At 22.2% G+C, this 12,067-nt stretch overlaps 2 protein-coding genes across 4 annotated transcripts in view; one reads left to right on the forward strand and one right to left on the reverse strand.

Annotated features, from left to right (window-relative positions):
* The window catches only part of LOC127282225 (aquaporin AQPAn.G), a 43,049-nt gene that overhangs the window by 4,360 nt on the left and 26,622 nt on the right, over positions 1–12,067 (reverse strand). For 2 of the 3 annotated variants that reach the window (XM_051306385.1, XM_051306386.1), the window contains one exon: positions 6,430–6,632. In XM_051306385.1, coding sequence (XP_051162342.1) covers positions 6,430–6,632 — 203 coding nt within the window. Of the gene's footprint in view, positions 1–6,429; positions 6,633–9,664; positions 10,031–12,067 lie in introns of those variants that run through there. The other variant, XM_051306387.1, reaches the window with a different exon arrangement.
* Positions 2,239–3,935, forward strand: LOC127282226 (acyl-CoA Delta-9 desaturase-like). The gene is made up of 5 exons (XM_051306388.1): positions 2,239–2,618; positions 2,692–2,822; positions 3,017–3,222; positions 3,323–3,508; positions 3,626–3,935. Exons 1-5 carry the CDS (start codon positions 2,453–2,455, stop codon positions 3,897–3,899), a joined length of 963 nt encoding a protein of 320 aa, XP_051162345.1. The 5' UTR covers positions 2,239–2,452; the 3' UTR covers positions 3,900–3,935.

A 12,067-nucleotide genomic window follows, 5' to 3' on the forward strand; every position in this document is an offset into this window, starting at 1 on the left:
TTGATTTTTGATAGATGATTTGTTATTATATTAGACATTAAATTCATCATTGACGTAATTTCGAATAAATTTGATTCGATTGACCTTGGCCATGAAAGACATTTTGATGAGTTGAAAGATGGAAAATAAAAAAAAAATAATTGAAGTAATTTAGCGATAACTATATAATTGTTTTCTGTGAATATCAAAACATTAGATCTTTTGATAAATTATAAAAATCTAATTTACATTTTTTGTATTTTCAAACATATTATGCGATTTATTATTTTAAAAAAATCTAATTATTCTTATTTTAAAAGGAAGAAATTATTTTAAATTTATTAAAAAAAATTTTTTTTCACAAAAAAAAGAAAATAAAAAGTTTCGAATAAAAATTTTGTCATTCAGAAAAAATTTTGATTGCTGTTTTTTATATTGAGCTGATAATAAATGGATAAATGTGTGACAATTAGGTTGAAAATTTAAACTTTTCAGAAGGGAATTATTTACTTTTTTAGACCTTGACCACGCGCAGGATATATCATACTGATGTATATTTACATATCCTCAGGCTAGGATGTTGCAAATCATGATTTTCTTAAAAAAAAAAATAAATATAAAGTCGAAACTGAATTGATGCTGATGGCAATAAATATAGGGTTTGCTGAAAAGGCTTAAGAGAACTTAATAATAAATCCACATATTGGGAATATTATATCTCATTTATAATATAAATGAAAAATCTTTCATTTTCAATTTTATTTTCCAATTTTGTTTTTTCAGTAAGCTGACTAATTTTTAATTTTTTCCCTGCTCGAAAATTCCATTTTTGGCAAAAAAAATCGAAATTTCTTCACTTTAATATATTAATTTGATAATTAATTAATTACTATTAATATAACTTTTTTTAATTTTATTATAAATATCATATTAAATTATCGAAATTTTTAATTAATTTTAATAAATTAATTACTTTTAATTTCTGATAATTATTATAGATTTCCAAGTAAAAATTTGTTTTATCTCGCAATTTCTTCCTTCAGTAAAAAAAAGATTCAAAAGAAAAAAAAATTGTGGGTATAATGTATGAATAGAAAATTGAATTTCAAAGTAAAAGACATAGCGTTTGACGCATGTAAATGAACGACATGCTTTTAATAATGAAACCTTTTGGGAGATAAAAAAAAAATGCTATGAGTAATTCGGCGTTTGTCTTTTATTTTTTTTTCTTTTTAAGTGCGTGTGCTTATGCAATTTGATATAACATCTGGAGAAACAAAAACACTGCCTCGGGACTCTAGGGCCCTCAATTTTTTTTTTTTTTTTTTGCTCTATTAATACACCTTTTTTTCGCGAATCATAATTAATCCAATTTTGATTCCGCAGAACTAGTCGCGTTACGAAAGAGCGAAACCTTTTGAATCATTCATAACATTAATAATAAGTGTCAAAATCAAACTTATGTACACATGAATCATTATAGAGTTGCAAAATTGTTCCAGATAATGGGAGAAAAAATAAAATAGTGATAATAGATTTTTTTTTATCGAAAATTAATATTGTTTTTGAAAAAAAGAAAAATTTATATTCATTTATATTTTTTGTATAAAACGTTTTTTTTTATTCAGAAAAAAGAAAAAATAGTGTTTAATATTACAAAAAACATTTTTGCAAATACCTAAATGCATTTCATTTCCGCCAGTCAATAATAATTGACCTTATTTACCTAAAGAACATTCCATTTCAAATGATAGATATTTCATTTAATAATTTTTTTTTTTATAAGATTTTAATTTACTTTTCAATTATTTTAATTTATTTTTAATTAATTAATACACTAATAACAAAAAATCACTAATAAACTAATAAAAAAAATTTATTGTAGTATATTTTTTTCTGTCAAATAATTTTACTTTTGTAACAATCAATATGGTTAGTTTTTATTAAAAATTAATTAATTTAAATAAAATAATAAAATTATTATTAATAATAAATATTTTTAAAGTGTCATTGACAATTATTTTTATATATTAATTTTTATATAAATTATATATTTATACAATTAATTTTTGAATAAAAATAAATATAATATAACAAAATTAAAGAATAATGTCAATATTCCTGAATTTCACTTGAAATGGAATGTCCCAATTAGAAAGAACAAATTTTTTAAAACAGTCGGAAAAAATTGACTTGATAATTTTTGTATTATACGCTAAATATTTATTCATATATTTCATAAAGTGGAAAATTTCACTTTCAGTTTTGTCTCCAATTTGTTAACATCCGTTTTTCGTTTTTACGAATTTTAAAAAATTATTTCTTGTTACATTATAATATTTGTTTACAACATAAAAAATTACTAAATATATAGAATTAAAGAAAAATAATTAGTTTTAAAAATTAAATTTAAATTATAAATAAATAAATAAAAGATAGTGTCGGTTTTTTTTTCGTTGAAAATATATAAAAAATGAGTAATAATGAAAAAGATATATCAACATTTAAGAAAAAATGGAATAGTTTAACAAATGATATAATTTGGAAATTTGTTTTCGTTCATGCATTGTGGCACTCTATTGCTATTTATGGATTTTTCACATTTCCTTATTTATCTCATAAATTGACCTTTTTATGGAGTATGTGTAATAAATATAGATATAAAAAATGAAAATTTTAAAAAATGTTCTATTTTTCTATTATTTTTTTTAGTGATTATTTATTATCTCTATGTTGCTTTTGGAATAACCGGCGGTGTTCACCGTTTTTGGACTCATCGAGCATATAAAGCTAAACTACCCCTTCGATTATTTTTGGCTGGTGGATATTACAGTTCAGGCATAGTAAATATTTTTTATTTATTATTCCTATTTTTAGAATTATTATTATTATTATTATTATTATTACTATTTTTATTATTCTTATTAACTAATTTTTTATTAATAATTGTAATGAATAATTTTAAAAAATTAATTAAATTATTATCAAAAAAATTTCAAATTAGTAAGAAACAAAATTTTTGTAATTTAAATTAAAGTTCGGAATATACGATTGGGTTAAAATACATAGAGTGCATCATAAATACACGGATACAGATGCCGATCCACATAATGTGAGTCGTGGATTTTATTTTGCCCATATTGGCTGGTGGATGAAAAAAAAGAATCCAGAATATTATAAAAGATTAAAAGAAATTGATATGAGTGACATAAAAGCAGATGCAGTAGTAACATTTGGTGACAAGTAAATATTAATTAAATATTTTATTTTTTTTTCTCAATTTTTTTTTTTTTTTTGAAAATGCAAAAAATATTAAATATATATTTTTTTTCAATTTTATTAGACATTTTTATATATTAACAATTTTATTGGGTTTCGTTTTACCGACACTTGTGCCAATAATTTTTTGGAAAGAAAATTGGTATTACGCGATTTTATCACAAGTCTTTATGCGCTTTGTAATGATTTTAAATGCAACTGGTTTAGTCAATAGTGCAGCTCATATGTTTGGATCAAAACCATTTAACAGGTAATAAAATTAATTAATTAAATAATTAATAAAAATGAATAAAATTAAAAAAAAAATATTTTATAATATTGAACAAATGAAAATTATTATTAAATGGTAATTTTCTTTTTAAAATAGAAATATTGTGCCCTGTGACAATCCATTTGTTTCGATTATATCAGTTGGAGAAGGATGGCATAATTATCATCACGTTTTTCCCTATGATTATCGTACAGGTGGAATTGGAAAATATGATTTTAATTTCACAACATTTTTGATTGATCAATTTAAAAAAATTGGCTGGGCTTACGATTTGAAAACAGCAAGTGACGATCTTATTATAGCGACAATGAAAAAAAGAGGCGATGGCAGTTTCACTACTGAAATGTGGAAAGAAATTCCTGAAAGCTAAATAAATTTCAAATAAAATTCTATTGTAGAAAAAATTGTTTTTTCTTTTATTAAATATTTTAATATATAAAAAAGGTAAAAATTATAAAATAAAAAAAAGAACACCTCTTCGCGAATCAACAATACTCTAGAATGCTTAACCCGTTTGAAATTGAGCTAAATTAAAAAAGGAAAAAAAATTTTTTTTTCCTATATAGACAAAAAATGGAAATGATTTTAAATTTGAAAAAAAGTGATAATTTGCGAGAAGTAAAAAAAAAGTGAATCATGCCAAGAACTTGAAGAGTCAAAGTGTCTGGGAATGACTGGGGCAAGTATATTATAAAGAAAGAGAAGGAATGAATTGTTCATACCTTGGGGGCAAAATTGCACAATTCTCAACAGTTAAAACCCCCTTGGGCGAATCCACGGCCTTATTTACCCTTCTACCTACATGCGATTGTCAGATTGTATATATAGTATATATAATACTCGTCGGTTACATTTTTAACTATCACCGCAGTTAACTATACGCACTTCAGAAATGATTCATTAGTCATCTGCCATTTTTGACGAATCAAGTCTAGAACTCCTATTTCAATCACTGAATAATAATAACAATAAAATAATGAAAATAATATTTTCTTCTCATTTTTTTTTTTTACACAAAAGTATTTTATAGATAAAATACTATTATGTTAATTTTAAATTATAAAACGCTTAAAATTTCAAAATTTTTCAATATTTGCAAAAATTTGTTTATTGGGAAAATTAAAATGAAATACTTAAAAAAAAAGTTGGAATAACGTCTTGGAAATTTTTATATTGTAATGAATTGCGCCATTGAAATTACCAAGTGTATTCTTATATTATATATACGAATCGTTTCAGATCCTTGTATTTATAAACGCCGATTATTATCAGGTGAGATTTATAACTATGAACTTGAAAATGTTTTTAATGAGAGTTGAGCTACCAAAATCATTGACTTTTATTACACTCCTGATTTAAATAGTAACAAGGATTAAATGTAAATTAAATATATTAATTTACATTAATTATTCTTTAATATAATGTGAAAAAAATAATTAAATAATAATAAAAAAAAATCCAAGAATATTTTAAGTTAATAAAATAAAAAATATAAAAATTATACAAAAGAAAAAAAAATAGAACCGAAATTTGAATAAAAATAGTAATCATTTCATGAAAATAAATTCACTTCCGGATTTTAATCAAAGGACGCACTAAAACGTGACACAATAAATGAACTTGTTTTTAAATACATTTCCCTAAATTTTAAAATGCTATTGTATACGTTAACCTTGAATTGTAAAATTCTTTTAAAAAGTAAATTCTCTGATATACCTACAAAAGCTGCAATCATTTTTTCAACTGTATTTCGTAAGTTATGCAAATTTAAGATAACTCACTTTACTGATTACAAGTGTCAAACAAAAAAAAAAGATTTTTTCCAAAAATATATCTCTGAAATAACATCTTTAAATTAAGAGCTTTGGTCAAAATAAATTTTGGGATTGTAGTCATTTAATGAAACAAAGACTCAATACTTCGGTAAAGAAGTGTGTGATTAAATTTTAAATTACATTCTTCCTCAAATATTATATTTACTAAAATTCCACTTCCTTATTTCGTGCTGGTTTAAATTAAAAAATAAAATAGATTCATAATCTTTTTGATCGTTAGTTCTGCTCATTATTACAAAACTTTTTTTTTATATAATTTTTTTTACCCATCCATTATATTTTTGGATAGTAATTGTTTTCAGTAAAATTAATGACTATATCATTATTATCAACAAAAGAAATTGGTTGGTATATATAATTTATGGAAAAGATTAGATTCATGAGGTGTCTTAAATAGTCACGTTTTTTTTTTTGTAACTTTGCATTTTTTTTAAATCAATGATATAAAATATAATTTATTACGTTATAAGGAAATAAATAATAAGAATTTATGTTATTCGTTTTCTAAATATATTTAATTTTTGGATTTGATCCTTGAAAGAATCTAAATAGAAAATTTTTATTCTTTATCTTAGTTTAAATGGAAATTCATAATTTGAAAAAAGGGTATATACTTCCGGTACAAAAAGAAAAAAAGAAGTAATTGAATTTCTAAATGAAAGTTTTCAGTTTACGAAAGAAAGCAATCATTTTCGTAATTTGATTTTTTCTTTTCCATCAGGAAGAATAAAAAGAAAATGCAAAGTCGAACACAACTTTGATTGTGGAAAGTATGTAATCATCGATATTGTACGGCTAAATAGTATTATTTTTATAATAAAGCTGTTGGTCAATACTTTTATTATGCGCATTTATAAAAAAAGACATTTATAAATTCATAATTTAATTTTCTTCATAATATTTTTTTAAATAATTCTTTTAATTATTCAATTTTTGATATCAATTTTATCAAAAATATTTTCTCTTAGCAAGTTCATTAAAATAATTATTGTTAATATTTAAATAATTTGTTTGTCTGCTCGCGAAATAAATAAATAATTTCAATTAAAATTTGTTTAAACATACCTGGGCAAGAGTTGCAACTGCCAGACCAAATGTGAAAGCAATATGAAAAACAGTTGGATCGGCCGCTGTACCAATAATGCTCCATGAGATGCATGAAGCGCAGCCAATCAGAACAAGTAAAAATGTTCCCAATGCTTCGGCAAAAAGTGGCACCAAAAATTCAATTTTCGATACCTCTTCGAGACCCACAAAGTCCTTTGTATCTGAAATCAAATACAAATTGAAATTATTATTACGTATTTTACATTTGCATCAATATTTAAATTTTAATCACTAAAGTAAAAAATTAATTATATTTTTAATGTTGAATCTGACTTTAGCCGTAATCATTAAGGCGTTTAGTAGTATGAATTAGGTTTAGATTCCGTGTCCTGCGTTCGAATCTCCTCACAGATAAAATTTTAATTTATCATAAATTACAAGACAAAGACTTTGATATGTAAAAATAATTTATAAATTATATTTATTATTTATAATAAACTTATTTATTATTTTTTACAAATAAATATTTTAATATTATTATTTTTTTATCATTTTTTTAATATTTTATTTTTATTATTAAAAAATTTTATTAATTCATTTAACAATGGAATTTCAATTTCCCATAAAAAAAATAAGAACGCAGTAGTATAATTAGTTTATTTTGAATTAAAAAAATTGTCGGTATAAAATAATAATTGTCGATAATTTACGTGGACCTTGAAAAATTAAAATGACTGTTAAAATATATTTTAATGATTATTCGATTGTGTGAGAGTATATATATATTGTACCTTCGTTTTCTGTGAAATAAAACACTTTCACTCATTCGTGCACGCGCCACAACGATTCATTGGATGATCGTCGCGAATGATAAAAATGTCTTGGCAATTTTTCAAACTGATTGATTGTAACTTGATCAAATCGATTGAGAATCTAGTCAATCAAAGTTATAAAAACATTCTCTCATATAGAGATTCTGTAACAATCATAATAATAACTGTCTCTTTGTTATATATACCATTGATTTGTAATTGATAGTCAAAATCGATTTTAAAATCATTACAATATTTATACAGATTGACAAATGAGAAGTTGAAGTGAAATTTAATGTAACTTATATTTTTATATAAAAAAAACCATTGTCAAATTAATTAAAAATTGCTTTCCAAATGTTGAAACAAATTAAATTATTTATTTAAACAAATAAACATTATAATTAATAAAAATAACAAATATAAAAAATAATTAAATTTTTATTTATTATTATATTTATAAATAATTATCTTTTTTATTTATGTAAATGAAAAATTAATTTTTTCTTTTTTTTAAATTATTTAAATTAATATTTATCGAAAATTGTTTCTAATTGGAATCAATGTCTTTATGTCTAAGTTGCAAATTGCATCCGATAATGTCATTAGCATGCAGTAAATAATTTCAATCGAAGAACGACCTCACTGCTATAATTGGTTTCACGGTTTTTATTTTTTTTTTGTTTAAAAATTAAAAATTACCACCTCTCAATATCATTCACTATTTTTTTTTCTTCAAAAATTTAAAAATTTGTCAAAAATAATTATTATTTATAAACAAAATATGATTAAAATTATTAACTATAGAAAAAAATTTACTTATTTAGAAAATAATTATCTTGAACGAAAATCACATTTCTATTTGTTTTTATTTTTGTAATGCGCAGTTCATTTTACATAAATTTTTTGCCAATTACTAACTTTTTTTTTAACTAACACATTATAATTTTTCTAAACCAAAAGCACTAAGTCATTAAGTGCATTTCATTATTTTTATTATTTTTAATAATAAAAATTACCTCAGCAAAAATAATTTTTTTTTTACTTATAATTATAGAATAATTTTGTATAATACTAATTATATTATTTATATAATAATAAATAAATAAAAATTTAATTTAAATAAAATAAATATTAAAATAAAAAAAAAATTATATTTATAATATTAATTAAAATTAATTCGTGTAAATAAATTAAATAATGAAATAAAATTGTAACTGAATTGAAGAAGGGAAAATATATATATATATATGTATATAACTTTGAATCAAGGCTCCAAGGAGTCTGGAGTGAATTTTTCGGCATTTTTACCGGCCTCTATTGATCTCTTTTTAGGATCAGTCTTTCCTTGTCTCTTTCTCTTAATTCACCTTGAAATGAGAAGTTAAAATATATATTTAAAATTCACAAAGATTCTTCCAAGTAGAATATTTGCAATGTACTTTAATTTGTGATTTGCATATTTAACAATCGGTTTCGTAATAGTTTTAAAACACATAAAACATCTAAACTATAAAAAAAGAAACATCTCACGCGATAAATATGTTTCATTAAAAAATTGAAATCAATCGATAAAAGCTATGAATTTTTAAGCATCAAAAAAATTTATTTTTTTAAATCTCAATTTAGAAATTTTATTTTCATTTATTTATCTATAATATTTCAAAACTATTAATTTATTTACTCTTATAATTTTTTCTTTTATTTTTACAATATAGAAAATAATTTTACAATTTTTACAATAAAGAAAATATATTTCACACATTTCTCTTAAAATTAGAATTTTGTTAAAATTTGAAATAAATTTTTCCATAATGATTTTATTAAACTTGCAAGAAGAAAAATAGAAAAATATTTTTGAAATTTCTTACAATTTTATATAAACTGTTATCACTTTTTTGTAATTTATCTATAACATCTGTTCTCCAGACATTATTTAACTTGTTTTACATCATCAATTATAATTTTATCATCGATCATTAGTTAATATTTTGTTTCAAAAAATATCTACCTTCTAATCGATATAAATTTAAAATTTCAAAAATTAATACAAAAATTATTAATATTTATTATTATACAAATAATAATAATAATAAATATTATTTTTTTTTAACTGAAAAAATTTTAATTTTTTAATTGTATAAAAAGGAATATAAAAAAGTTTATCCCGTTTGTATAAAAAATAAAATATTTTCCGATATTAAATAAGATTCCTATATATAGTAAAACATGTGAAAAAAATGTCAAAATTTGTAATTCGAAATGAAAATTTTTTTGATTAAACAATCAAAATTGTTGCCTTGACACAATCTAATTCCCATGAAAAATAATATAAAAGAATCTATTTAGATTATTCTATTGTAACATTTGTCCAGTCACTCTCGTGTTTACAAATCCAAAAAGTCATCATCTCTTATGCAAAAATTTAAAAAAAAACCAACCTTTCCAAGATTTGCTCATCTTGTTAATTTCAAAACACCGGCACTTTTTTTTAATAAATAAAAAAGCTAAACAATTCGCACTCTTGTCTTTTTTTAATCACAAAATACCTATTAAAAAAGTCACACTATATTCCTAAATATATAAAATTATAAACAATAAATAATCCACAAGTCATAAACACTATCAGTGAAAAAAAAAAATTCTGAATTAAATCCTCCTGCTTTTTTTTTAAATATTCAAAAGTGTCATTTCTGATTTTCTCAGTGATAATTTTTATTTTCTTTTTTTTTTTAATGGGGTCAGGTAAATTCGACAATCACAACAAGGGTTTCTGGGCTAAATTGAATGCGAGAGTCGTGTGTTTCGCGTTCATATATCGCGTTTTAAATCCCCCCCTTATCCCCACCACTGAGAAATCACCCACTCCGTTTAAAAGAGATGACCCCCCACTCTATTCTGGACCATTACTATATTTATATTTTTCAAGATTCAACCCTGAAGTATAATATGAAAAAAAAATAAATAAAAAAAAAATATCGAAATAATGAACGAAATATTTTATTGATTCAAGTAACCAAACAGTTTCATTGAATTACGTATATATATATATATATAGTGTATATACACGCTTGAATGAAGAATTAATGAGATGATATTGTGCGCGCGGTGAATGTCTCGCGGGAAAGGATTGTCGTTTTTTACTGGAAGCTCCACGTGCTGCGGTGGCAAAACGTCACGTGAGAGAGTGCGAACTTGTGGGGTACAGATAAGGTAACCACTCAAATGTTAATTAGTCCTCAACAAATTGCAATATTATCCCACTAATTTTTGTTCCAACATTTTTTTTTCAATTCCTTTTGTGTTATAGAGAGAAGAAAAAAATTAGAGAGAGAAATTTCGAGAATGACAAAATATTCTCAATTTAAGATTGTATTCTTTTAGAATATTTTCTAAAAGAAATTTTGTCTAAAAAAAATATTTATTCTAAATAATATTCTTAAATTTCTAATATATATTTTTATTTAAAGAATAATAATAATAATAATTCTAACAAAATTATTTTCTCTAATTTTTAAATTAAAAAAAAACAATTTAGCATAAATATAACAGTAAATTATTTTTTTCTTCTTCTGAAGATGTTCTCAATATTCTCTAAAACTGCATTTCTCGACACACACACAATTGGGTATCGTATATTTTTATACCAGATAGAGAAGATAATATTGCATAATATTCGCGTATATAATACTCAATCATCACCATCATAATTTATAATCTCTGTATATATATATAATTGCAGTATAATTTTCTTCTATATTTGATCTCTTTCAAATATAGTTTTAAAAATATTTAGCTCAAATATATAGATATATAGAACTATTTATACATTGAGAAAAAAATTTATTTGGTTCAAATAATTAATTATTAATTATTAATTATTGACTCCAATAATAATTATTTGATACAAATAAATATTTATTAAATAATTAAAAATATAAATAAATATGAAAAAAAGAAATATTAAAAACAAAATTTTTAATTTAAAAAATAATTATTAATAAATAAATTTAAAAATTTATACGGGCAAAGACTTTTGGTTGACAAATTTTTTTTTTTTTTTGAGAAAAAAAAGGAACCAAGGTTCGAAGCATTTCTCATTCTTCCAACTTTTGAGGTTTTGAAAGTATTTAAAAGTAACAAAAGAAGAAAAGTCTCTTGGTAACCTTCAAACTCTCTCATTTAGCGGTAACTTTGATTCAAAAGATGAGCTTTTTTTTGACCCCGGGGCACATCCGTTTACATCTTCATAAATCATCATAAGAGTGAAGATATGGAGAACGCGACGATATTTTTGTTAAAAAGAAAAATAAGAATTCTAAGTAATTGCATTTCGCAATATTTCTTAATAAAAAAAAAAATTGTAACTTTCAATATTTATAAATAATAACAATTTTTCGTTAATTAACAAAAAGTTTCTTTCTAATTTAATTAAAAATAAAATTAAAAAAAAGATTTCCTTTTTAAAATAAAACAAAATTTTGTATAAAATTTTTTTTCTAAAAGCATACAAAAAATAAGTTTTTTATTCTATAAATAAAAATTCTTTTTATACGGATCTATCTTCCTCTTATCGGATATTATCATCAACAAACTTTGCGCGTCTTTAAACTATATGTGCTCAGATTCAAGATAGGGTAACTCCAGTAGGTAAATTTTATATATGCACAAGAATAATTATTTACGTAATACTTTGTAGATTCACGAAAAAAAATTTTTTCTTTTTAACCTATCATCATTGCATAATTACTTTTAATAATCAACAATACAGAAGTATTGGTTGTTTTACAATGATAATGTATTAAGAAATTTCTTTTCATTCTATTATAATATATATACCTATA

The sequence above is a fragment of the Leptopilina boulardi genome, unplaced genomic scaffold (genome assembly GCF_019393585.1).
Source record: "Leptopilina boulardi isolate dan_hultmark-lab unplaced genomic scaffold, ZJU_Lbou_2.1 LbouV2_291, whole genome shotgun sequence".
NCBI lineage: Eukaryota > Metazoa > Arthropoda > Insecta > Hymenoptera > Figitidae > Leptopilina > Leptopilina boulardi.